The 26554-nt window shown below is 33.9% G+C and overlaps 1 protein-coding gene and 1 long non-coding RNA gene across 2 annotated transcripts; one reads left to right on the top strand and one right to left on the bottom strand.

The window, feature by feature from the left end:
- Positions 1-1009: 1009 nt before the first annotated feature.
- Positions 1010-7228, bottom strand: LOC134233043 (uncharacterized). The gene is made up of 3 exons (XR_009984903.1): positions 7157-7228; positions 3006-3055; positions 1010-1137 (listed from the first exon to the last, which is right to left on the bottom strand). It is a non-coding gene; the product is annotated as an uncharacterized LOC134233043 (long non-coding RNA).
- Positions 7229-10436: 3208 nt separating this feature from the next.
- LOC134233041 (zinc finger and BTB domain-containing protein 38-like) lies at positions 10437-21333 on the top strand. Its single transcript, XM_062715039.1, is given in 4 exon segments — positions 10437-10513; positions 13920-14069; positions 16035-16465; positions 16467-21333. Coding segments are annotated over 3 exon segments (3108 nt in total). The 5' UTR covers positions 10437-10513; positions 13920-13921; the 3' UTR covers positions 18996-21333.
- Positions 21334-26554: the final 5221 nt, after the last annotated feature.

Here is a 26554-nt window from a genome sequence, read left to right as displayed (position 1 = left end):
TTTCCTGTGAAATCGCAAAGCTGCTCTGGTTTCTTTATCTGAAAGGATTCAATAATAGATACAATTACTTGAAACATTTAACAAGAGGCCCATGGGCCACAACGCACCTGAGTAACTTTGGTCATGCTGTCAACCAGATTATCCCCTTGTATACAATGTACTTTTATGTCCCCGGGTCATGATTTGAACAATTTCGAATCAACACCACTCCAGGATGCTTGCACTTAAGTTTCAGCCTTATTTTCTCTGGCCCAGTGGTTCTTGAGAAGATGCTTTTTATAGATTTTTCTAATAGATTTCAGTGTTAAACTTGGATTCCCTATTGTTGCCCCGCCTCGCCCTACCCCTCGTCCGGTGTAATGATTTGAACAATTTTGAATTCACACCACCCAAGGATGTGTATCCACATAATTTTCATTTTAAGGCACCCATCTGAAATACCCGCATCGTCGAAGTGGCGAGTGCTTGGCGAGACATCGAACAGCTACAACTTATTTTATATTGACTTGGATTAGTCACGGCTGGAATTTAAATCCAAGACTTTCTGATCACAGAGCGAGTTCTCCTAAAACGGAGCTACTGTGATAGTCAATAAAAGCAGAAGTCACACAGTTAATTAAACTAAATAATACATTAGCACAATTTCTTACTTTTCATTTCAAAAAACAAATTCTTGGTTGTTTACCTCTTATTTCTGCTATCATGTTTTCTCCTCCAAATTTTAGATAGAATACTATCCATACGTCAGCACCGGGCATTAAAGACTTCCCTTGTGGGGCGGATTCTCTGTACTTTGTCTGAAATACAAACATTTTTCTACTGTCTGTCTTTTTCACAATATCTACCGTACAGTCTCGTTTGTGGAACCGAACGTCATGGCCAAAACTATCTGACCGTTCTTGACAGCTTGCTGTAAATCACTCAAGTGATTTGGATCAGTCTGTGTCAGCCCAATGCTTGCATGTCCACTTCCGTGAAAAATGGCCTCATACATCCGGTCTTCTGGAGCGGAAAATCAGAGAAAGCATAACCATAGGATTTTAAAAATTTCCATTCGGCTTTAAAACAATTCTGGGCACCATCTTTCTCTAATGCGATATTATCGCCATGGTTTTCTGAAAACTGTGGTTTCACTGTCTGTAATTAAAGGAAACAAAATAATTTATATGTTATGTACATAAAATAAATGACTTTAAAAAATTGTATTATTTAAGGGAATATATATTTTCGTTACTTTATTCTTTTTGCCCAATGAATAGGGATGGGGTCCTAAGAGTATATATGTCAATAAGAATATATGTATAACATTTGTAGCATGGATACGATGTTAGTTTTAAAGAAAAATCGAGTTTTTTAAAAAAAAAACTGACAAACTACAAAAAAGAGGTCCATGGGCCACATCGCCTACATGCATGGGTATACTGGCTAGAAAAAGTCACGAATCAGCTCAGAATAAAATGGGGATGGGGCTTGATTACGGTTGTCCCCCGCTTTCACTGAGCACTGGGCGCTGGGGATATTAATTTGGGTCTGTCTGTCCATCTGACCGTCCGTCTAGCTGCTTTTCTATCTGTATGTAACACTTTCATTTCCGTGCGATATCAAAGGGAAGCCTTTGAGCGATTTCACTGAAATTATGGGAAATTCTAATGGGTTTCCCCCACTTCTGCACAAAATATTAATTTTTTCCAACCCTTCTAAGAAATACTTTCTTTGCAAAGGCACTTGTTTCGTATATCGGGTCACTGCCTTCTTTTTCCTCATAAAAAGGAAGGGGTGCCCCCCCCCCCCCTAAAAGTACTTGTGGTTCTTTTATATTTGAATTCAAATGGGAATTAAAATCACCTTCCTTTGTATTGAGTAAACTGCATTGATGAATGATAGCGCGATTAAATGCATTTAACTGCGAGAATGTGCAACCAAGCACACAAAGAGGAACCATATCTTATGATCTCTATTAAGGGGGATATGACTGAAGCATTTAAAATTAGTCCTGGGGTATATGATAAGAAAGATAGGATAGGAAAACATAATCCATACAGCTCGTTATAAAAGGTATCCAAAATTACATAATTTGGTCTATTGAAGTGAAACGTTGCATGGAGGATTTCTGCTTTTGCTTCGTTTTCTCTTACGGGGGAGGGGAGGAAAACATATGCTATAAAACTAAAGAAATTTTAGTTGGAAAATGACCTCTCAAAGACAATTTTACCCAAGATAAAAATGAAAATAAAAAATGTGTTTATTGTGGACTGGAAACCTCAATTTAAACATTACACATCTACAGTGAGATCTTTAATCTTTTTATTCGTGGATTTTTTTTTTCGGTTTTGGTTTATCTTTCTTTGTTCATAGAAGACTTTTGATCTTTGTTATGTAACAGGGCGACAGGAAGACTAGAAACGGTATCAAATAACATAACTTTTCCATGAGCTTTATTTCAGTAAACATACCTTTAATCTTCCTCTTTTAACATGTTAGGCAGAAAAAAAGGGGGCTTAATCAAATTGTTGAAACGTACCATAGAACCCCCCCCCCAAAAAAAAAATAAGTTAAAAGATTGAGAATCAGAGATTGTTTTAAGAGCACTGGCGGATCCAAGAATCTTATAAAGGGGGACAGACAAGTTTGGGGTCGGGATAGGGGCCCAAAGCCACACCAAGAATTATTAAATTCTATGTATATTTTATTTTGGACACGAAAGGGGGACCCGGGCACCCTCCCACTAAATCTGCCAGTGGAGAAAAAAAGGAATGAGAGAGAAGATAAGAAAAGAGTTATTAACAAGAAAAAATAGGACAATTTTCTCATCTGTAGGAAAACTTGAAGGGACATAAATTTAACATGTGTAAATTATTTAAATATATTTAACTCGATTTTGTAAACCTTTTAAGTCACACTGAAATAGACCTCAATAAAGAGAGATGTCAACTAATCTCAAATATCCCCCGACCCACCTCATGTAAAATTAATCACTTTACTATTTTAATGTGTGTCTTACATACGTGGTAATGTGAGGCCATTTTACTTCCTTGGAAACATTATTCTGGTTCTTCTGAAAGAGAATGACATTGGCTCATTTATAAAAATTTATATAAAATTGATTTAATAGAAAATTCTCTGACTTTAAAATGTTTTCTTCATTTTATTTTATATAATATTCATCAAATCCCTACAATTCTTAAAACATTGAAGTACATTAAATATCATATGAAATATCATCATAAAATTTTTTTTAAATTAATAAATATTTGAAAAATGAAGTCCCCCTCTCTCTCTTCACGACCTTTCTCCCTATGTCCACTCTCTCTACCCCATGTCTCTACCCTCTTTCTCAACCCCTCACTCCCTTATCTCTCCCCCATTCCTTCTCCCCAAACTATCTTTTTATTTCCTCCTACTCCCTTTCTCCACACTCCCTTTCCAGAATCTCGAATAAAAATTTTCCAAACTTTCTCTCTCGCCCAAACTGGGGGGTTAACCCCTTTCTGCCGACTCTTTCCATCCCGTGTCTCTTCTCACACCCCCCTGTCAAGGCCCTAATCCCTCTCAATCAATCAATCCCACCTCCCTCTTTCCCCCTCTCCCAAATTTGCTCTCCCTCTCACCCTCACCAATCTCTTCCTACCCAGCCGACTACCCCCCCTCGCTCCCCCCCCTCCCGTCTTTTCTCTCCCATCCCTCCTCCCACTTATCTCCTCTCACCACTCCACCCTCTATCTCACTCCTCCCTACTCCCTTGCCCTCACTACTCTCTCCCTACCACTCATCCCACTCCTCTCTCCTCTCCCTTTTCCCCTTTGCCAATCCCCCTCTCTCCCTACTCCCTCCATCCCCCTCTCTCCCCCTCCCACTCAGGGTTGAGCGATACCAAAATCTCTCTACTCTCCAATCCCCCTCCCACTTTCTCTCCACTCCCTCATCGCTCACACTCCTTCTCTCCTTACTCCTGCTATCTTTCTCTCTCTATTCTTACTCATTCTCTCTCTCCCGATATCTCCCCAATCTCTTACTCTCGCTTTCTTTTTTTTTTCTTTTTTCTGTCTGACTTGGTTAATTTTAGAAATGTTTTTAAAAATAAACTACATATGCTTTATACTTATTTGTTTCATAGTTATTAACAATAAAAATGAAGGAAAATTACTTTTTAAAAATCAAAATTCTTAAAGTTTCTATAAAAGAAATAATAAAATGTTTATTTTGATTCTTTTATGTTTTAAATTGGAATAGCAATATTGTTTATTTTTGCAAAAAATTAATATAATTTAAAGTTAAAGGGGCGATAACTTCAAAACAACAGAAAATACTCCATTTCTGTTAACAATTGTTCATTGCGTTACATGTTTGCGAATTTAATTCATATGTTTGGAGAAAAAAATATCTGCTTTAATAACATGCATGAAGCATGATAATTTGTTGTACTTTTATGAAGAGAAGATGTGCACTATGTCCTATATTATCCACATTTCATAGAGATGGTTTATAAATACCCTCTAATTGACATAGTGTGTAATTAGGTTTTGAAACTTTACTATACTTTTCCATTGTATGTATCATATTACTTAAATTCTATTTTTTTCATAATTTTTTTTCCTATTCATAAATCGTGTCGTTTTCGTTGAATGTTAAACCAAAATGCACATGCATCGATCATAACTCCATCGTTGTTCTACGCATTAAAATGGCATTTCATATTTTCTCATTGCATATTTAAATGTTCTTTTGTTTTGTTTCTTTTTTAAATAAGTATTGTTAAAAAAACTACATATACAATTTACTCTTTACTTGTTGTATGGTTCTACTCTACTAACCATAGATTTCCTAGTAACGTTTTTTGAATGGAAGGTGTTTTACCGTTGGGTCATCAGCGTAATTTGAGTAAATGCTCACATTAGTGCATGTAAACGTTTCACACCATTCCCTCTGCGTTTATTTTATCCTTCACTTCTCTGGACACTAAATATTATAGTACTCAGAAAAAATACCAATTTATACTTATTAAAGGTCTTGCCCATGTTTTTTTTTTTAAATAAAGTCATATGCATTCAATTAATCAAAGGATAGAAAAGAAAATTGTCGGCTTTAAAAATTGTTTAAAAATTGCGTCGCGCAAAGGCTAGGCCAAGCTTGAAAAATTCTTTGTTTGCAGTTGCCGACCTATAAGTTTTAGACTGGGTCGGTAGGAAGGCATTCTTTTTTTTTTCTTTTTTTTGGAAAAAAATTGGATTTTTGTTAGATAACAAATAAAAGAGGTTTTCATAGACCTACTACACATGAATAAGCTCAACTCTTGTTATAAACCACTGATTGAAAAAAAAACAAAAGTCAAAATTTGAAAAAGATACAGTTTCAATATTCTGAAAAATTGAAAAAATAAAATTACAAAATGGCTAAAAAAAAGTTTGGGTCGGGTGCATTTTCAGTGGGTCGGTGGGCAACTGCAAACAAACTTATTTTTATTTTAGGCCCTACATGTATATGTAACACAAGTATAAGCATTCCTAAAAAAAACTTGTCTGGCGCGAGCAAACTTATTATTACGCGAAGAATCAAGAAATTTAAATTAAATGTATGAACATATGATTCCGAGAAACGAATTTTTTTTTCTTTGAAACAACAAGCTTAAGAAAAGTTCGATCCAATGGTACAAAAATAAAACAAAACTTGGAATAAATTCATTCTGTAAATACAACATTACCTGTAATTTCTTTCATAGCCGTAGGAACGGGGGGGGGGGGATTAATGTAAAAGATAATCTCGGATAACTATTTTTATGCTTTTTAAAGGTACTCATCTTAAACCGATTTTTTTGAGTTGTACATCACCCTTTTGAAAAGTGACCTTCGGGTCAAGGTAAAAAGGTAAAAAATATTTATATTGAAAGGTACTGTCACAATGAATACATATGTGAAGTATGAAGTATGAAAGCCCTAGCACCAACTTTTTAAAAGCTATGGCCAAGGTCAAATTTTGGAATTTTTTTTCGCAAAAACGAGGTTTCCTATCGTTGCTAAGTTATGTGCTTAATCTAGACGTTAACAGAGATTCTTTGAATCTCCTTGATAAATATTTCTTATATAGCTGTCTTCAGCATTGTTTTGTTGCTAAAAAGAACAAGTTTACATATCTAAAGGAACTGCTCCCCTTTTCATACATAACCAAGATCCACGATTTTCTTTTATAGATTTTTATTAAACCGAAAGTAGCACTGAAAGACACCTTTTTCTTAATGATAGAAAATCATTATTAGATAAATTAAAGCCATGAGATGAATAGTAGCTTGTATCTATATGAGTAAAATAATAAATCTTTATATATTTTATCATCCCAAAACCCCATCTCCATAACATGCACCTAGCAAAAAAAAAAAATAAATCTCAAACAAAAATATTGTATTCATCCACTGATCAATACGTTTATACTTTTAAGATATAATTTGTGTTTATTAATAGTACAAGAAAGGAAAACGCTGACGTTGCAAAGGAACTGGGTTCATACCAATTTAGGACGTTTTTTTTTTCTACCTTAGATAGAGAAGGATGGATGAGAGTGAATAGAGTCGGAAGATTTCTTTTACAGTAGTACATGTAACAGTTTCAGTCCAAATACGAAATCAAGCGTCTAGGGGTTGGGAACTGACGCTTTTCATGGTTTTATATACTAATAGATATCTAGATCTTTGACTCGTATCATGTAAATCCCTGTTCCCAAAGGTTGGAGGTCTAAATTCTTTTTTTTATTTTTAAAAGTTGTAATTTTCCTAAAATTGTTACCTCCTATCCCCCCACCCCCATTTCAGGTATATCTCTTATTGTAGAAAAACATACACACTGGGAGTACATGCTTATTCGATCAAAATGAATTACATTAAAAAAGTAAACTGAATAACCTAGTAGCTAAAATGATCTAACGTTTAAGAAATGATAACGTATACAGCCTACCTGGCATCCAGTTTAAAAAAAAAAACTAGCAGTATCTATATATTCCAATGATAGACTGGGAAATTATTTTACCTGGGGAAATCCAATATGCATGTCCTTCGAATCTGCCTATTTAATAATATATGTTCTCCACTCTCACAATAACTGTAGGCAACAAAATTGCCTGTCCTTTTTTTCGTATTGTACAAAATATATATCATAAAACAAATTTTTACCTGCGGATCCAAATTACAAGACTCTTTAGTTAACAATTTATCCCTATAGTTTCGGTTTTGGTTGATCGTGGCCCACATTTGCACATTACGGGTGCCCAATTCTTCCTGGTGTATTCATAGCCGCCAATGAAAAATTAAATGTCATGCTTTACATACCCGCTTTATTAAAACACACCTTGTTAGAGATAGCTGGGTATGTCGACCCTGACAATGAAGATACAGCTACCGGTAGCTTTTAAATGGTTTTTATTTAGTTCAAGTCTTAAAAAGGGTCAATCATACATGTAAATGGGTGCAGGGCCTGAGAAATGAACGTCTCAAGCTCTAAGACAGGCCCATGGACCCCCGGGATATGGGGGATATATTGCCCCCCCCCCCCCAATGATTGCGTTATTTTACTAAAGAAAAGTCTGCACATGTAGCGATGTACTATCAATTAATTTGCCAATATGTTTGTGTTAATTTTTTTTTTTTTTTTTTTTTTTTTTTTGCATATTCACTACAATATAAGTCAAACAATTACATAATAATTCATTGAAAACAAAAATCTAATTTACCGTACTGTAACTTCTTCAAATACATGTGATAATATAAATCTTTAAATTTGGCTTCATTTTCAAAAATCTCCTTTACCCACCCGTCTTCTCTCCCGCCCTTCCGCCGCAAACACTCGTCAAAATTACATGTTAATCATCAGGTTATAAAATTGAAATAATAAATCTTGACACTAAATTATGGAGTTATTTTTAAAAAATAAATTGCAATTTATTGATCGATCAAAATGAAATATCCATATAATTTAAACTCAACAAGATGCAGATGTAGTGAGAATGTATTTCGATCATTATCCGTTGCTAAAAAAATTCGATCTATTAAAATTCATACTCCCGGTATTTCTCTACTAACTTTAGGATTTGTTCAATTTAGTTTTTTCCCATCACTGTCATAAACAAATTTTGATTGAACAAAATTCTAAATTTGGTAGAGGGCATTCACGTACCTAGCAAACTTGTCTTTGACCCAGAATTAGCTAATTACATGCAGTTGTCGCTTTCCCTACTTTTCTTAACAATTACTAGTAAGATTTAAAATGGGGGTAGATAGATTTCTTTTACTATAAGACATGCAGTATACTCAGGATACACTGCTTGCAGTGGGTTGCGTTCGTAGATTTGCATTTCCAGTGGCGAATCCAGGAATCTTGAAAAAGGAGGACCCTACAGTTTGGGTGTTATAGGGGCTCAGAGCCGCATAAAAAAAATTATTAATGATCGAAATTTTATGTTAATTTTGGACAAAAAATATTTTTGTTCCCTCTAAATATAAATCCGCCGGTGATTTCAATCTATTTTTCGGGAGGCCGGGAGGGGACGTATATGAGTTAAGCTCTGGAAGAGCTTCTTTCTTACAATCGAACGCAGGATTTTTTTTTCTTCCATACGTAAGGATATGCAAGATATCTGGACATTTCGTTATGCAGTGTGAATAGGAAAGTGAAAAATGAGAGAACATATGAAGCTACATGTACACGTAGGATCTCTTAATGCATGCTTAAAATTTAAATCAAATATCCCTTCTATCTACAAAAATTAACACTTTAAAAGATTAGAAATCTTCTGGAGGGTCGATTCTGTTCTGGATTTCCAGTAGTGTTTTTGAGAGTATATGTATGGGGGGGGGGGGGGGTAATATATAACCATAAACTCCTAATGCTCGTTCTATATTTGACGTGCCCGTGGCCGGGTTCAAATACGTGCATTCCAGACGAATATTCTTGTCAACGACTTACAGAAATGACTAAGACTTCAAATCAAAATTAGGCTTGAATATTCCAGGATTTATTTTGTTCTTTCAAAATTCTACCGAGAAAGGAATGTTTGAGGGTAAGCAAACATTCATTCCGCATCAAAAGAATGGATCTGGAATGTATTTCCGTGTGTAATTTGAATCTTGTCTGGATTCCCCATCCTTTTACCCCGGCGTTATATATTTTGTCATTTGTGTCGGGGTTGGGGAGACAGGTGAATGCCCGCCAGGATGTACCATTTTCTTCCTTATACTCTTCATTTGCCTAACGCTAAATTATATGATATTAAGAATACGAAAAATAGTTGCACATATGTTGCCTGTGGTACGTGTGGTGTTAGTAGTACACGTGGTGTTTTTCTGTTAGATGCGTAGCCAGAATGAAAGTTGAGAATAGGCAGAGATGGGGGATCTGGACAGCAAGACACCCCAACCCCCACCCACTCTATCCCCCGCCCCCAGTAGTAGGCCCACCGTGATGAGCCATCCAGTGGATCCAGGACGAAATCTTTGGGGTAGGGGGCAAAGCTGGGGACCACGGTAGCTCATGTACAAATGTCATGTATTTTACAAAAAATCGGCTTGGCACTTTGCTAGCTTTCGTTAAGTAAATAATGGATCAATAATCCTTTACATTATTTTAATTAACGCATAAGTTCATAATTCTTCAATGAACTCTCATTGTGTGGATAGAAAGATATATTAAGCTGAATTTACATGTATTTTTTATGATATATTGATACACCTCTATCGACTATTTATTTTTATAACATTTGATATGACAAGTATATATTTTTGTATTTTAATTCAAAAACTAGTGGATCATAGCGATGACAATCTGCATGCTAGTTGAAATTTAATTTCGTTATCTAGGATTATAAAACATAGGGCCTAATCCATGTGTGTATTGTGAGACAATTGCAAATTAATAAATATTAATTTTGGATTTTAACATGTTTAAATTGTTTTACAAAAAGATTTCAAATTTGATTATTTTCAATGTCAATTTTGTTTTTATTGTTCTGTCAGATTCTCTTCAATGGTAATTGAAGGTAGTTGTATAATTTATATTCAAAGTTTATTTATTGTATATTTATGAAAAAGTTAATTAACTAGAGTCTGAATTAGAAAATAAACACATGCTAAAGGTGCGACTTTTAATGCAAATAAAAAAAAATCACATAAGATCATACAATGTCCCGCAGCAGTCTCGAATTGTCATAGATTTTTGTTGTACATTCTTTGATTCTCTTTTCTACAAATAACTCTCTCTCTCTCTCTCCTAGATCTTTTTTATTTGAAAATGATGATTACGCATACGTCACAAGGAGTGTTTGAGTCCGTTAGATCCGTGCCACTTGATTATCCCGCCGCTTAAATGCAACACCGAAAATGATTGGTCAATTTCCCTCACAAAGAAAATCCTATTCCCTGAAGCGCTTATTGAACCATCAACTGATATCAAATTTCAAGCATACGATTGACGCTGACGGAGTGAAAAAAGAAAGAAGAATGGATTTCGGTAGCGCACCACGGATGGATTTCGGGCAGGTAAATCAGTTTTATTTTTCTCTCTAAACTTTTTTAAATTAAGAAATACTCTTCAATGCACATGCTTGTAAAGTTACATGTGTTTTCTCGGACTGCTTTGCCTTGCATGTGCATAAAATTTGGCCCACGCGTCAATTGGATGTAAACAAGCTTTTATTTTCCCACAGGTGTATCACATGGTCTCATTTTGTGTACTAGTTACAAAGAAAAAATAATTATAGATATGCGTCAGAAATTACTCTTTTAACTCAAACATGCGATATTTATATTTTGAAAAATTATTCTTTTCTGTACAATTTAAATATCGACGTGGCTTAGTCATCCACTCATTATCTGTGTGGTTTTGTGTATCGACGAACAAAGGTCGGTGATCTGGAAATAAACAAAGGGGACTCCCGGCCAGGTACAAAGACTGAAACTCATCCAGCGTGTTCAGTCTAGTTACACCATAGCTGATTAAGTCACTTGAGAAAAAAGTCATAATTTTTTTTTTTAGAGAAAGAAACTTTAGTTTTCAAATGATTTGGAATACACAAAAGACGATTTTGAAAAGTTTCCCTTACAGCACTTTAAATATCTTTTAGAAAAAGGAAAGAAAAAATAATTTATCAGCCTAAAAATTCACAAGCAAATTCATAATATTTCATGGTTGCCCAAAAGTTTTTAAGGAAATTGTAATTTCTGTTAATTTATTTGTCTTTGTCTGTTTTGTGGAAATACACAAAGCAATTTTGAAAAACTGAATTTTGCTCTTGGTACGTGTGGTGTAGTAAATTGAATTTAAACCATCAAACTTTTCTAAGTAATGTGATGATTTAAAAATGGTTAAATTTCTCTCAAAAATTTAATACTATTAAGTGTTGAGTATTCAGAGTATTTTTAGCTTTAACTTTTGTGTATCATGCAGCAATTATTATAGGCATCAAGCATAAATACATGATCTTGCCTTGTACACCCGAGGTGTTTTTTGTTCTAAAGGCGAATACATTAATCAAAAGTGTGAGTCTGCTCTTAATGGACACCCCAGGACCAATTTATTAGTTACATAATTAAATGGTCTCTAATACATTAATATTAATTATCTACTGTTATGAGTGTGAAGCATATGCACATTGGCCCCTGTGACACTTTATGTACAAGAATAGAATAAAGTTTCATATATAAACAATCACGGGTAACAATTTTTCTCATACTTCTAGGGGGAAAAAGCTCAAAATGCGAAATCTTCATACTGTGCTATTTCGAAATAAAGAAATGGAATTTGTCCATGTTGTCTGAGAGAGAAAATAGAGTAGTTAGGTTAATTTTGATTGTATTTGTACAAAATAAGAATTTTTTTATGATTGCCGATATCAATAAATATTATAATTAAAAAATGAATTCATTGAAAATGTCTTTTAATATTTTACTAAAAAGGGGGAATAAAGAGGGGAAATTATTTTCTAATCTTTTGAATTTCTAGGAAAAAATATTGACAATTTAAATCACACATTTTTTTCCTGTTTTTAAAAAAAGACTGCTGCAAGGAAGCTTATCAATTAAGAAAGTCAACAAATTATGTAACACCAGCAAATCCAACAAAACAATCAAAGAGTGACTCAAAACCCTTCATCAGAATGGGATAATCTTGTTTAATTCTTTGACTCAGAATAATCCCAGGCCAGAAAAAGAGAGAAAAACAACAACACAACAATTATCTGCTTACAAACAAAGAGGCTCGGCCCTCCATTGTGTGCACCCAGCCTGGGGGCCACCCTTGTTGATTAAGCCCATTGTTATTGTTCAATACATTCAACAAAGCCCAATGTATTGAGCTGCATCAATTAATGTATTTACCCACACAGTTCAGGCATGTAGTGGGTGCTTTTTGTTTCCTCCTCTATGCCCTATGGGGGGCACCTGCTAACTCTTGTATACACACACATGTCTTAAAGCTTATTAACACTTTTCCTTATTCTCTTTGTTTACTTGAGTGTTTCATCATCATGATTTGATTGTGGAGAACCCTTGATTTTGGGGGAGTTATGTAATGTTGTGTAATACAGGATATTAGGGGTTAGGTACTATACTTTTCTTGCAAAGGGGTCTGGCAATTACTAGTGTAAACAAAGGCTTTGAGTTCTAAGCAATTAGTATATTATTAACAAAAGACTTTCTTTGGTTTTATGTAACATAATACACAGTAGTTAATACTAGAGTGAGAAACTTAAGAAGGACATATTCTTTGTTATGTAAAGTGTCAATGAATTTTAAATTGTTATCAGCTAAAAATATCTAGGTTTTATCTTAGGGATAAACTGCATGTAAGTATTAAGATTTGTGTGTACATGCATACATTCCTTACATATACAGTTTGTAAAGATCTTTTAGATTATTCAATAATAAATTAAATCTAAAAAAAAAAACAGTAGCAAGAAGCAAAAAACCCCTGAACATTTGATTATAAACTGAATATAATGAGATTTGTCTGCTATATAAAATTTTATTTTCATACTTCATGTTTTTTTTTTCAGTTTTTGAGCAACAGTATTAAATTTTACTATCATTACATGTATCTTTTTTTTTTTTTAGAATTATGATATATACATTTTGAACACTTTTTGAAAGAGTGAAACATTTAATCTTTTTATAATATTTTAAAAAAATAAGATCATCTCAGGTATTATAAATAAAAATTCTTTTACAATCATGTCAGATTTATGAAATATGAAGACATTTTAAAAAAAAAACAAAAAAAAAAAAACAGTACCCTAATGGCCAAATGCACAAGTTACAAGATTTTAGCTCTCCCAACAATAGAAATGCAAGAGTATATCAGCATGGAAGTGGGACAGGTTGTTGTCCAACCTGCTAGTTTACATGGAAACAAAAATACCCAACATTAAAGAAGAGCACACCAAGGGAGATAATCTAAAACTTGTGTATTGTAAGTGAAGCAAGAACATCAAAGTTGTGACCATGCAGTTTCCATAAAGGAGTAAGCATCTCTTGTTGACCGATCACATTCATTGAGTTCTTGTCATGTTCAGGCTAACAGAAATAATGTTGGAAATGTAGGGATGGCTTGTGCAAGTCTGTCATGCACAGAAGTATATGCAGGACAGCTAAAACACCTTTGTTCAATACAGAAAAAAAAAAATTAAGAAGGCCGGGTTCCATTCTGGCATTTTTAGCAAGGTTGTTGAGATTGCTGAAATAAGATATTGCTAACAATCAGCATTTGTCTATAGGTAACAGTTATATTTTGTAACACCACACAATCACTAAAATTAATTTTTGCAAAAAATTATTAGTTTATTAAATGAATTTTAAGGACAAATTGCTAAATTTGTGTCTTGCCAAAATCCACTCATATGGTATATTCCAGAAAAATAATTTTAAAATATTTTTTTTTTTTGATTTACAGGGATGATGGATGCAGTGTTGGGCGGGACTATGGGCGTGCTGAAACAAGAAGTAACCACGGTGACAGAAATGATTGACAAGCTGAAGGGCAGAGCTCTTCCAGAAAACAGCCTAGCTAGAAATCTTGGCAGCGAAACTAACAGTAAAAATGGTGTGTTTTAAGAAAATATAATTACTGGTAGCATGATTAAACAGAAAAAAAAAATGTCAAAAGTGTGTTTTAAAAAGGTTGTTGAGATTGCTGAAATAGAAAATATAATTACTGGTAGCATGATTAAACAGAAAAAAAGAAAATTGTCAAAAGAATTCTGTTGGAGAGCTAGCTGAGCTTGAAATAAAAAGACTTAAAAAGATAAAATTATTTGAAATGTGTATATTAAATGCTATTGAACAATCTATCATCCCAGTCTTTAATACCATGGATTAATCAAAGTCATTTGGAAGTCTTTCCCACTTATTCTTTAATCTGTTATTATTTTACACTCGATATCTTGAATCCTCGCACATACATTTTTCTCACTCTAATCAAGTTTGAGATTACAAAGTTTGAATGTACACTTTTAATATCAATTTTTCAGATGGGATATATTTTTTTAAGGATTTAGATTAAGATTCAACCAAAATTTCTTACTGGTAGTACTTAAAAAGCATATAAGATATTACATGTACATTACATTTTAGTTAAACTATTAGTGTTAAAGTAATTTGTTTGAAGTGTGTCATTATATACTGGGACTGTATCATATGTTACAACATGAATGATCTCAAATTTTGCAACTTTTATATATATGTAAATTATCAGTCTCTTCATTGAAAACAAGAAACTACCTTATAGGATAATTCAAATACATTACGTAACACTTCATGAACTCTATAAACATGAGAAATAACAGCACAACAATTTAAAAAAATATACTGTATACAGGTATAAATAGAATTTTAAGGGAGATGCAAATTTAGATATTTGTCCATAAAAATAGATAATTAATTTTAACGATTTTATTGAATCATTGCTAAAATTTCTGCTTACACTTTATAAAGAAAATCTTTTCATTTTGTCGAAATTAAAAAGGAAAAAATATATTTTGCTGTAACTGATAAATATTGTGATTTAAAAGTGAAACCATGATACAACACATTATTTTTTTTTACATCTATGAGTACTGGTACTGGGAATGATACAATTTATTTCACATTAGGCCAGGTAAAATTAATCTTTAGATTCTCATCCTAATTTGCTAAAAAATTGGGGCGGGTGGGCGGATTTTATTTTTTATTTTTTATAATTCTTAATTTATATATAGGCCTAAGTATCAACAAAACAATGGACGCCCCGTACACATTTTTTTCATTACCTTAATGCAAATATGAATAGATTTAATTCTTTTCATATTCTTTTAAATATTTAAAGAAAATTTTTGCTTTAAAAATTAAATATTTATTGTTAATTAACAAATTATCAAGTACACATTATACGGCACACCCTGAACAAAATGAGGTAGGGATACCAATAAATTGTGTATGCGTGACTTCTTATTTCGCAAGATCTATATAAATGTTCTAATAATTATTCTACTGAAAAATCTAGGCCTTCTCTTAAGTCTGTCTACGATGTTGTATATTTTTTTTTATTTCAAAGCAAAGTAACACAGCTGGAGACCGTTATATATAACTTGACCAGGTGTCATTTTCCTCGTCTATTTTTACTATAGTTACAATCTCTCTACATACTTGCTCCTGCCAGTGATGGTATCTATATGTGTTTATGCTATTTTTTCTTCTCTGCCTTCTCTATACTGACAAATTATCTTTTCCTTAGACATTTAAACTGCTTTTATTGCCGATTTTTCTCCATTCTTCACATGGCGTTTTTGCTATAAATAGCGACACGCGACTTTTAATACAGACGGGAGATAACTCTTAAACTTTAAACCAAATTCTTACTGAATAAAAATACATGAAAATACCCAAAAATCAAAATAAAAAACATCGGGGCGGGACATTTTGAGAGGGGCGGGCGGGGATGAGAATCTAAAGATTAATTTTATATGGCCTTATCATGCACTTGTATATTATTGTGAGCATATCTCTTAACAATATCTTTCTTGTATTTCAGAATCCTATGGATGTCGCCATTGCCAGGAAAAATTTTCGACACTGTTGAGTCTTCAGCAGCACATCGTATGTGATCACACAGAGGAACTAAGGACGGAATTAAACCAATATCAGAGCAAGAGGCAACGGCCCATGGACGACGGTAGTGCAATCCATCCGAAGAAACGTAAGATATTAGAAGCCGTGAAGGCTTCACAGGAATGTACACAGGAGGGCGGAAAGGTCAAGAATTTGGAGAATGGATTTCGGAGTAATGATGACGACGACGATGATGATGAAGATGATAGATTAGTCATCAGCACCTCACCCCCACTTCCGGAAAACAATAGTAATGACTCCTCAACTGTGGATGAGTTTACATCATATACCCATAAGAAGTTGAAGAGGAAAGATTATTTTGAGACCAAAGGTGAAGGGAAGAAAGAGGAAGCGGAACTTGAGAAAGGAGTATGAGAAAATCATTAATAGAGCCAAGAAGGAGATTGACCAAGAAAATAATGAAATCCGGGAAAAATTAAAAAAGTCCAAGTTACTGTATGCCACCTCAAAGTTTCCGGGGCATGTCCAGACTGATGCACCACCCGAGCAGATAAATACTACCCAACCAGGTCACATGTTTGGTGGCACTTATAACATGCCACCCCAAGAAAACAGAGTGCCTTATCCTCCAATGCCAGCAAATCCAGGGAGCCAACAGCCCATGTACCCAGCCATAAATATGAACATGTATGGAAACTTTGCCATGCCCATGAACTTTCCTCATCATCCTATGATGTTTATGAATCCAGGGATGTTTATGCCTCCCATGACCTCAAGTCAACCTACAAATTACATTCCTCAAGCAAGTCCAATTCCAACCTCTCCTTTGCCTTCTAAAGTTGCTTCCGTCTCAAGCCCCAAGATGTCACCAATTAGAAATGAGTCGCCAAAACCGGAGAAACCTAAGCCAGCACGCCCTAAACCAAACCGCCGAAATCAAAAGGCAGAAAGAAAGGGAAGTTTATCTGATGATAAAAGTCAGTCAGATGAGAAGAGCGAAGTTGTTGAGATTTATGAATGTAAAGTTTGCAGCAGAAAGTTCTCGCAGGTTGGAAACTTTCACAACCACATGAAGCTCCACAATGAGAAGTCCTGTAGTTGTGGCATCTGTAAGGTTGAATTTAGTGACAGTTATGAACTACAGCGACATATGAGGACCACCCATACCGGGAGCATGCCGTATAAATGTAATGAGTGCGATCGAGAATTCAGCCAGTACAATAATTTGCGAAGACATCTTCGGGTTCATAGCGGGAAGTCGTACAAGTGCCATATTTGCGGTAGAAGCTTCAACGAAGTTTTTTACTTGGAAATGCATATAGGTTCTCACACGGGAGAGAGAACGTACAAGTGTGGGGTTTGTAATCTGACTTTTCGAGATAATGCCGAACTTCAGAAACACGTAAAAACTCACAGCGCGGACGAACTCCATACTTGTGATGTCTGTGGAAAGTCCTTCAGCAAAGCCTGTGTTCTGCGCCAGCACAAGAAGATGCATTTAGGAATCCGTCCATACAAATGTAACATTTGTGAAAAAGCCTTCATTCATCGCCATCATTTAACCATTCACATGCGCATGCACAATACCTCTAAGCCATACACTTGCAAGTTTTGCCACAGGGAATTTACCCAAACTAGTCACCTGTATAAGCACATTGAAAAACAGCATGAAGAGGAAATCGGGAAAGCTGTTGATCTCAAACTGAAAACCGGAAAGAAGGGCATTCCGTCTGCCGCAGAAATCGAAGAATTATTCTGCAAGATACAGAGTCCGTCCAATATGTCATCTGCGAGTGTTGACAGTGGAAACGTGGATAACGTAGGAAGACCCAGAAGTGACTCCAATGTCAGCCAAGCAGATTCAGCTATATCACTGCCAAGATCCAATGTGAGTCAGATTTCTGTGGAAACTCCACCTCCTCATGAATATTCATCAACTCCTCAATATTCACCCATATCTTCAGCCTCTAGTCAGTGTGATAATGAAATCAGGTCTCACACGCCAACCAATGAATTCCTTCAAATGGACACAAAATCTGGAAGTGTTCCACCAATGGAAACACCTTATGACCAGTCAGTAAAAGATGTTAAAAAGGACCTATTGTCTCATACAAACACTCAGGAATACTCTACAGGAATTCCCCACCAAAGCAAGAATAATATGCTCATCACAGACCAAAGTCAAAATGTCCCTAAGTATGATACAGATAACATTAAGAGTCCATGTTTTAAAACAGAGAAGTATGATATTTCTCTTGATAATGGTCGAATAACAGATACAGATCAAGTTTCCCAGGATTCGAAGATGTGTGCCAAGAATTCAAGCCTGAAGTCCGCATCTTCTCCCTGTTCAAGTTTGTCGTCTGACTCGGCAGTGGCGATATCAGACCAAGCAAGCCCTCCTTCAGCTATTTTAAGTCCCGATCAAGCCAGCCCCCCTTCAGCCATTATAAGTCCGGACAGAATCAAAGAAGAGAAACTGGAAGGAAAAGAAGAAAAACCCAAAAAGAGAAGAAGGAGGAGAAAGAAAGGTGAGATGCACAGTGAAATTGCTCCCAGCAACAATGTTCAGGTCCCAGCTACAGAGAACCAGATTTCTGGCATGCCCTCTATGATGCCAAGCAATCCTACAGACATGCAACAGATGTACCTTCTACAGATGCAGCATCTCCAAGGCATGCATATGGCTCTGTTTGCCAATGCCATGGCTAATCAGACATATCCAAATGCACCAGGGGCCAAATTCAATACTCCCGCCACAACTTCCAATGGGCTGCCACCTTCCTTTGGATATGGAGGTCCAATGAACATGTTTCCACAGGCAACTCAGCCACAGGTGTTTTCTCCTCAAGTTTCCCAGAGCGGATTCCGCAACCCAAGCATGGAGGCAAACAGACCCATGGACTTAAGCGTGGAGAAATAGTGTTTTTTTCCTCTTCAGTAGTTGAAACGTTGTTTGCTCAAAATATAGGATTCCTTAACAATACTATTTATAGAGGCAAATAGACCCATCAATTTAATAGTGGAGAAAACACATGATGTTTTTCACCTCTTCAAAAATTGAAAATTGTTTGCTCAAAATCTAGGATTTAATATACCTATGTGTTTATGATGCTATTGCTTTTGTGGTACATGAAAGACCTTTTTGTAGTAGATAAATATAATTATTTATTAATTTTTACTTATTACTGCAGGTCGGCCAGATTTTTATGTAAGTGAAGTGTTCAAGCATTTTATGTAATCGCAATTAATTAAATTTTTCCATTTAGGAATCCTTATACATTTATTTTAAAAAAGAACTAAATGCAATTATCACTTTCTTTGCCAATTGATTTTTTAAAGTAGGTTGTTCGATATTCTGTGTTCAATAAAACAATTTAATTTTTTACTGTAAACCAAACCAACCTTTGCTCAAAATGCTTTCAAATATGCAAATTGTATAACTGTGTTCAACCATGTTGCCTTCCCAGAGCATTTTTCTATTTTGTCAAAATGCATGTAGGTAGAGTTTAAAATCAATCATTTCATTCCATTTAATTATTTCACACATTCATAAAATCATTTGCAAGCTTTGAAACTCAGGATTTTTGCACCATCCTTTCTTTATAAGAAGGAAATATTTAATTTAGCAAAACTATAGCAATATTTTTTTTATTTCTCTGTGCCATATTGGAGAATATATTTGCCTTTACATTCCTATAAAGTATTGTTTATAGGTGAGAGATAATATGTGCCGTAATATGCTTGAGATAAAAAAAAGTGTTTAAGTAATAATCGAAATATTTTTCTTTCTATGTTGTGTGTATGTGAATTTTTGCAGCTACTTTTACTTTCACTTTTGAAAGTTCAGTTTCAAGTTACATTTTTTTTATGTCTATACAAACTAAAAAGAATACAAATGTGTTCAGAGTAATCAACATTCAAAAGATGCATGAATTCCATAAATGTAAGGAAATATTTTTTACTAGTCAGGAACGTGCCATAATACATATTTGTTCTCCTTTGATGCACTGTTCATGGATGTATAAGTAAAAGAATATGCACAAATCTCATTTCTTAGTTTATTTGCCAAAATTTATTGATTTTTAAAGAAACTTTGGCTCATATAGAAAAAAAACTGTTTTAACTTAGAGGAGTTTTTCAAATCAAGGTCACAAAATTAACTTGTTTTTTTTTTTTTTTTTTAGATAATTATAAAGTAACTCCTCTCATGTCTTTAACTCTATATTGGAAGTTAAAAAGGATTTTTTTTTCAACAACTGCTCAGGTGGTTCATTTTTCCTGCCATAGTTTGTATGCAGTGTGTGATGTATTTATTGTACATTATTTGTCTTATTTTGTTTTTTAAACTGCTGAGTATGTTGCTCATTTTGGTGTAAGAATGTTGTTTGTTTATACCGAATGTCTCGCATTTTTTCTTTGTAACCTGTAAGAGGTGAAAAAAATATTCAAAAGGATGTGTGAATGAAGTTGATATACACTGTATTGTAACATTGTGTGAATGTACCGTAGCTTTTTCCCCATGTTTGTTCTCAAGCCATGCTTACAGGTTATTACAATTTGGCATTTCAGTCCATGCAGAATTTTGATACAATATCCATTTTATGATTTTATCCTTTTGTATGAATTAATGCTGTTTATTCTAATAAGTAATAAGAAATGAAAATATCAAAGTTTATTGCATATATTTATATTTTTAACATCTTGCACATTGAAAATGAGTATGATTAAATGAAAGTAGAATGATTGATTATGTATTTTGATCTTGAATGCTTAAAGATTTTAAATTTTTTTTCTAAAAATTTTTATATCCCTTAATTATTTGAATCTGACTCGAATGAATATGTGCCAATTGCGAAGAAGTGTCTTGTGTCATCATTCATAAATTGATCTCAATATAAATCCAAGTACGCAGTCCAGAATTTTAAAGAATATTATTGGGTAAAAATTTCGTCCAATGAGAATCACTTTTTTGATTTCACCCTCATTTTCATCCAATCAGAATCATATTTTTCATTTTCATCATCCATCAACCAAGTTGAGCCATTTTTTTGCATTCCATAATGAATTTTATATACTATTTTTTATCAAAATGTATTTATGTATGATATTTTGTACCAAAATATTCATATTGTAGTTAGTAATTCATTTTATGATCTCAAAGATTTTTTTATTTGTTTCGAATGTCAGTCAGGTTTGTAGTATAAAAAATACATTTGACTGGTTGCAAATTGTATGTATACATTGACAGACAAATATTTTTTAAAAAAATAGAAAAGAATTTTCTTTAAAAATGTATATTTTTGGTCTAGAAAGAGGGATTTATTGTTTCAGTTACTTAGTTCCAAATTTTAGGTTGGGTAAGGGGTGGGATGGGGTTGTTTTTATTTTTGATATATAGTTATTAAGCTACAATAAAATACTGAATTTTCTATCATTATCAACCACTTGAAGGTGATTTATCATGATGGTATAATTTTCCCAGTCTGTAATAAACTTCTGTCTCAAATATTTATGTTTGATTGGCAAACTATACATGTATTTAGTAACCTATAGCCATAAAACTTACTTCCCAAATGCTCATATTTATGTTCTTTTTTTTTTAATTTCAATGCATTTTTTGTTTTTGTTTTAATTAATTTGTGTAGGTTAGACATGTAGAGTAGCATTTAGTTTAGTTTTTTTCCTAGTTTGTATTTTTTTTTCGTACAGTTTGTGAATTTGAAAAAATAATAATTCAAAATGTGAATTAATTGGCATTATACAGTTGAATTTTTTTTGCCATTTTGTAAATTTTCACGGAATAAGTTTGTATGATGGTTTCCATGTTTAGTAAAGGTGCTTAATTTACGAGAATTCATCTTTATACAATTTTCGATGCATTTATAACTATCAGCTTCAGTTTCATTCATTAGATTGCTATTAAAATTTTACAGTCAATTATTTTGAAAGAGATGCTTAAATTTTGCATTATGTGTTCATTACATCGTTTCCATCATTTTTTTTTTTTGAGACTTTTTTGGAGATAGGCTCATTGGAATCAAAAACTCATGCTTCAATTTTGATATAGACCAAATTTTGATTTTTTTACTGAAATTTTAAAAGAAGAATGATTGGTTTATATACTATATAAGATTTTGCATTTACAATTTGTAGGAATATACAATGTATAGGCATATACAGTCAAGCTGAAAATGGTTTTATAAAGACATTTTTAAAATATTTATTTTGTAAGCCATGTGTCAAAACACAAATTCATTCATTCCAAACGAAAAGTTCTCTAAGAAACTTCATTCTTAATTTCTCTACGTGTTCAATGAGACTTAACAGCTGTGCAATTCTCACTCAAAATAATAAACTATCTGAAAAAGAAACGAAAATTTTGTATTTATTTTCTCTCTTTCTGAGAGAGAGAGAGAGAGAGAGAGATTTGTTGACATTTGTTATTTGGTGCTAGGACCTAATGCCATACGGGCAGGTTTCCACGTCCTGCATTTAGATTCGTACCCCTGACGTGATCAACTCCTGAACCAAATGCGAATGCATGAGCATTTATAGCTACTAGTATAATGATCCAAAACTGATGAAAGAGTTGGTTGACACCCCCTCCCCCTCGAAATACATGTAAGACAAGTTTCCTAACTTTTTTTCGGTTATGGAGGGGGTGTCACTTTTTTCAGGCTTTTTTTTTCGCTGGCTTCCCCCCCCCCCCTTTTCAAAAACGATGCTACGTCACTGCAAAGAACAATCCTAATTCTGCACTTGCACGGTCTTCCTCCCACTTGACTAAAAGTTCATTAAGCGCTAAGCGCAGCGCACAGCGCTTTCTGTCAGCGTAAATCTACTTCCGTTCTGTATCCAGCGCCACTATAAGCAAGTTAGATAACTCCACTTGTTAATCTAAAAGCAACTGGAAATCCCTGACTCTCTTTCTGCTATTTTAGTGTAATGCTGCGTTACGTGCATTTCTAATAATAGAAGGTAATTAGTCACAGTTAGAAGATAAGAGCAGTTCTTATCATGCTCTTCTGTATACATTGTAGTTCATTTAAATTGTCACACATTAATTTGGAACAGGTCGCAATTACTTAGATATATTATTTATTATGTACATTAGTGATTGAATATTCTTACGTACCCAGTACTTGATTTAAATCTCAGATGGGATTTTGATAAAGTTTTAAATCTCAAACTGGAAGTGCCAATAAAAGAAATCACATAAAATTGATTTACAATGTACTACTTACATAATGTGGTATATATATATTAACTAAAATTATATATTTCAGAATGTAAATACATCTTGCACCATGCTGAGATTTATCAGTGGAATTGATTTTCGCATCTAAGTATCAATTAGTAACAGACTGGAATGCATTCAAGGACGGTCTTTTTTAATGCATGTCTATACTTGTGTTGTACATGTGGTTTGTGTGGTGGATGTGTTTTCAACGAATCCACTCAAATAGTAAAACTTATATTTCTCGGAATACATGTATTGTGCTCTAGAATTGTGCATGTAGTGTGCAGGATATGGCGAAACATGCTAAAACTTTAATTAACGTTCTTAGCAATGGACAGAGATAGGGCTGATGAAATGTTAAGCAAACGGTGTATTAAGTAGGGAACTAGGATTAAATAGTTTATGTAAAGATGTGTCTCAGCTGTGTTGCCGATTCTTAATGAAGACTAATTAAAAACAGAATAAAATAATGTTGTTACCTTCATGAAGATTTATTAATACTTGAGATTAATACTGTATTATTTTTCTTGGACTCCTGAATTATTAATCATTGAAATAGCAGAAAATATTATGAGCAATTATTTTCAGTACTCTCTCTCTCTCTCATACACAAGTAAAGAATGGTGAAATGCACCATCCCCCTGAAGCATTTGAAATTATTTCAACAATAGTCAAAAATACTTTTGATTAAACAGGTTTAACGTATTTTTAATCCGATGTGTAAAATTTTTATTGCAAAAACGTAATTTACTACACATATTGTATATCAACACAAATGTTATTGCAAATACATGTACACTGTAAATCAAATATTTGAATATCAGAGATTACAGGATAGCATCAAAAGATAAGTATAATATCTTTATACTAAAATGTATATTTACATATCATCTCTGACATAAATGGCGTTAATTCTACGGATGTTAATTTCATTTACATACGAAGTTGTTACCAACATGATGCCAATCTTCAATTTGAAAAACTTGTAAACGCAGAATGAATTTGTAATTAAATATGATCACCAGAAGATTTTATCTTTCAGTGTTGCAGTAAAGGAATTTTAGCGACATTTTCAAGTGTTAACATTTTTTTTTTCAAATACAATGTATACATTTTCCAGTAAAGTATTGTCTTCAGACAGTATAGCTACACGTACGCTTAGAGTTTAAATTTGATCGGAAAACTGGATTACCACCTAGAATGAAAATAATTTTACACGCAAAAATATTTTCTTGCTATTTCTTGTACAGTACTGTAAGTAAAATAGATTGATCTTTTGACATACGAAAATAATGTATGATGTTTGGAAAAAAGTCATGAGGCAATATGCTGAATTTCATATCCCAACGGGGTTCACATATTCAGGACTCACATACTTTTGACAACTGTGCTGGACCTAGCGCTATCGCACTCTTAAAAAATCGCTTAGAATTCAATACAACAGGACATTTTAAATTAAAATAATTCTGACGAATTCCAAATCAATATGCTTAGCGCTTCCCAGTACTTTCAGTACTTTGATTTTAGATAGGCACCAGGTGCAGACGGTATAATGCTAAATTTCAATGGAACAGGTCACTATAAGATAAGACATTTTGAACTCGAGGCCAGAAGACCGCATATGATATATAGATAATTAGATATGATGTAAATACTCCTGGGGAACCATGCAGTCTAATGGCGGCGGGCAGAGTGTTGCCCTGATTGTACTGTACTGTGTGGGGGTTCTACATTTGGGTGCCTTCGTTGGGGTTACTGTTTATTATGAGTTACGGATTCGACTCCTAGAAGTGAGTGCTTGTTGGTTTATTGATATGAAATGAACAAAGGAATCAACACGTACCTTTATTTTCAAGCTGTTAAGAATTTTTTGATTCTCTCTCTCTCTCCCTCCATCCCCCTCTTTCTTAAACCTGATTAAACGGTAGATTTTCAACATGGACATAATTTACACAATGCCATGTACCTTTTTATGAATAGAAATGCCTTTAATTCGTTTGCACGCATGCACGTATATATGTATACAGGAGCAATGGTTGTCTTGGTAAATTCCCCTTTCGAGGGTGCTATAATAACAACATAAATGTATTCATTTCCCAATATATAGCTCCAATCCTAACATATTACATAATGCTACCGTTTATAATTTTGAAATACACCAGGAAACAAGATGTGTTTGTGAAACACTGATGTCCCTGTATGGCAGATTAGATTGTTGAATTCTCTCAAATGCATGTCAAACTCCAAAGGTCTAAGTCAAAAGTGTTTGTACCCAAAGGAAGGTCTTGTTACAAGTCAGTGAAGTGCATCCAGCGTAAAAAACTCACGTGATTGGTCAACTCAAATTATCAACATTGACACAGAAATAGCCCTGATTGGCACGAGCAACCAATCAGGGATAAAAAGAACTTTTCGGTTGTAAGGCTTGAGGTTAGGAGGCGTGTACAATTTACTTTGAGTGCAGCCGTCAACTGGATCGTGACGTAATGTGACACTTTACAGTTAGCTGCAAACGATAATAAAAGTTGACAACAGGCATACAGGAAAACAGACAGACAGACAGTACAAAAATATACCCCCGAGATCTTTCGATCCAGGGGCATGAAAATCTTTATCTAATTAAATTCAGGATAAATCCCACGGACATTTTCTCCCATACATTGTGAAACATGGAATAAATCCTATGAATTAAGACAATGACAAATCAATCATTTATAACATATAATATTCTAGGTACATGTGTTGTTGAAAATGATTTTTATTGTCAATATGCGTGGGATTTATCCCATTTGAACAAATTTGTGGGAGAAAAAAATTCCCGCTAAGAGAAAATATCCTATTTGACTTTTTTCTCCCATGGGAGAATGGTGGGGTAGTTGGCGGGACTGAAAATTCCACCATTATCCCATTGGATTCTGACGTTTATATCTTCATATCTTTCAACATGGACATGTTTCTCACTTTAACATGACACCATGTGACACTGCTCAGAAATCCCACCAAATGATATATATAAAAATGTTTTTATATCACTTGGTGGGATTTCTAAGCAGTATCACATGATATGTTGAACCAATCAGATAACGCGTTGTATAGAATAATTATGATGAGGTATAACAATTCTAAACGTCAGAATCCAATGGGAGAATGGTGGGATTTTCCGTCCCACCATTCTCTCATGGGAGAAAAATGTCATATGGGATATTTTCTCTTAATGGGAATTTTTTTTCTCCAACAAG

This window comes from Saccostrea cucullata, unplaced genomic scaffold, assembly GCF_032062105.1.
Source record: "Saccostrea cucullata isolate Sc308-1 unplaced genomic scaffold, CSIRO_AGI_Scuc_v1 ctg554, whole genome shotgun sequence".
NCBI classification, from domain to species: Eukaryota; Metazoa; Mollusca; class Bivalvia; order Ostreida; family Ostreidae; genus Saccostrea; species Saccostrea cuccullata.
This window is presented reverse-complemented; position numbering and strand designations above follow the sequence as displayed.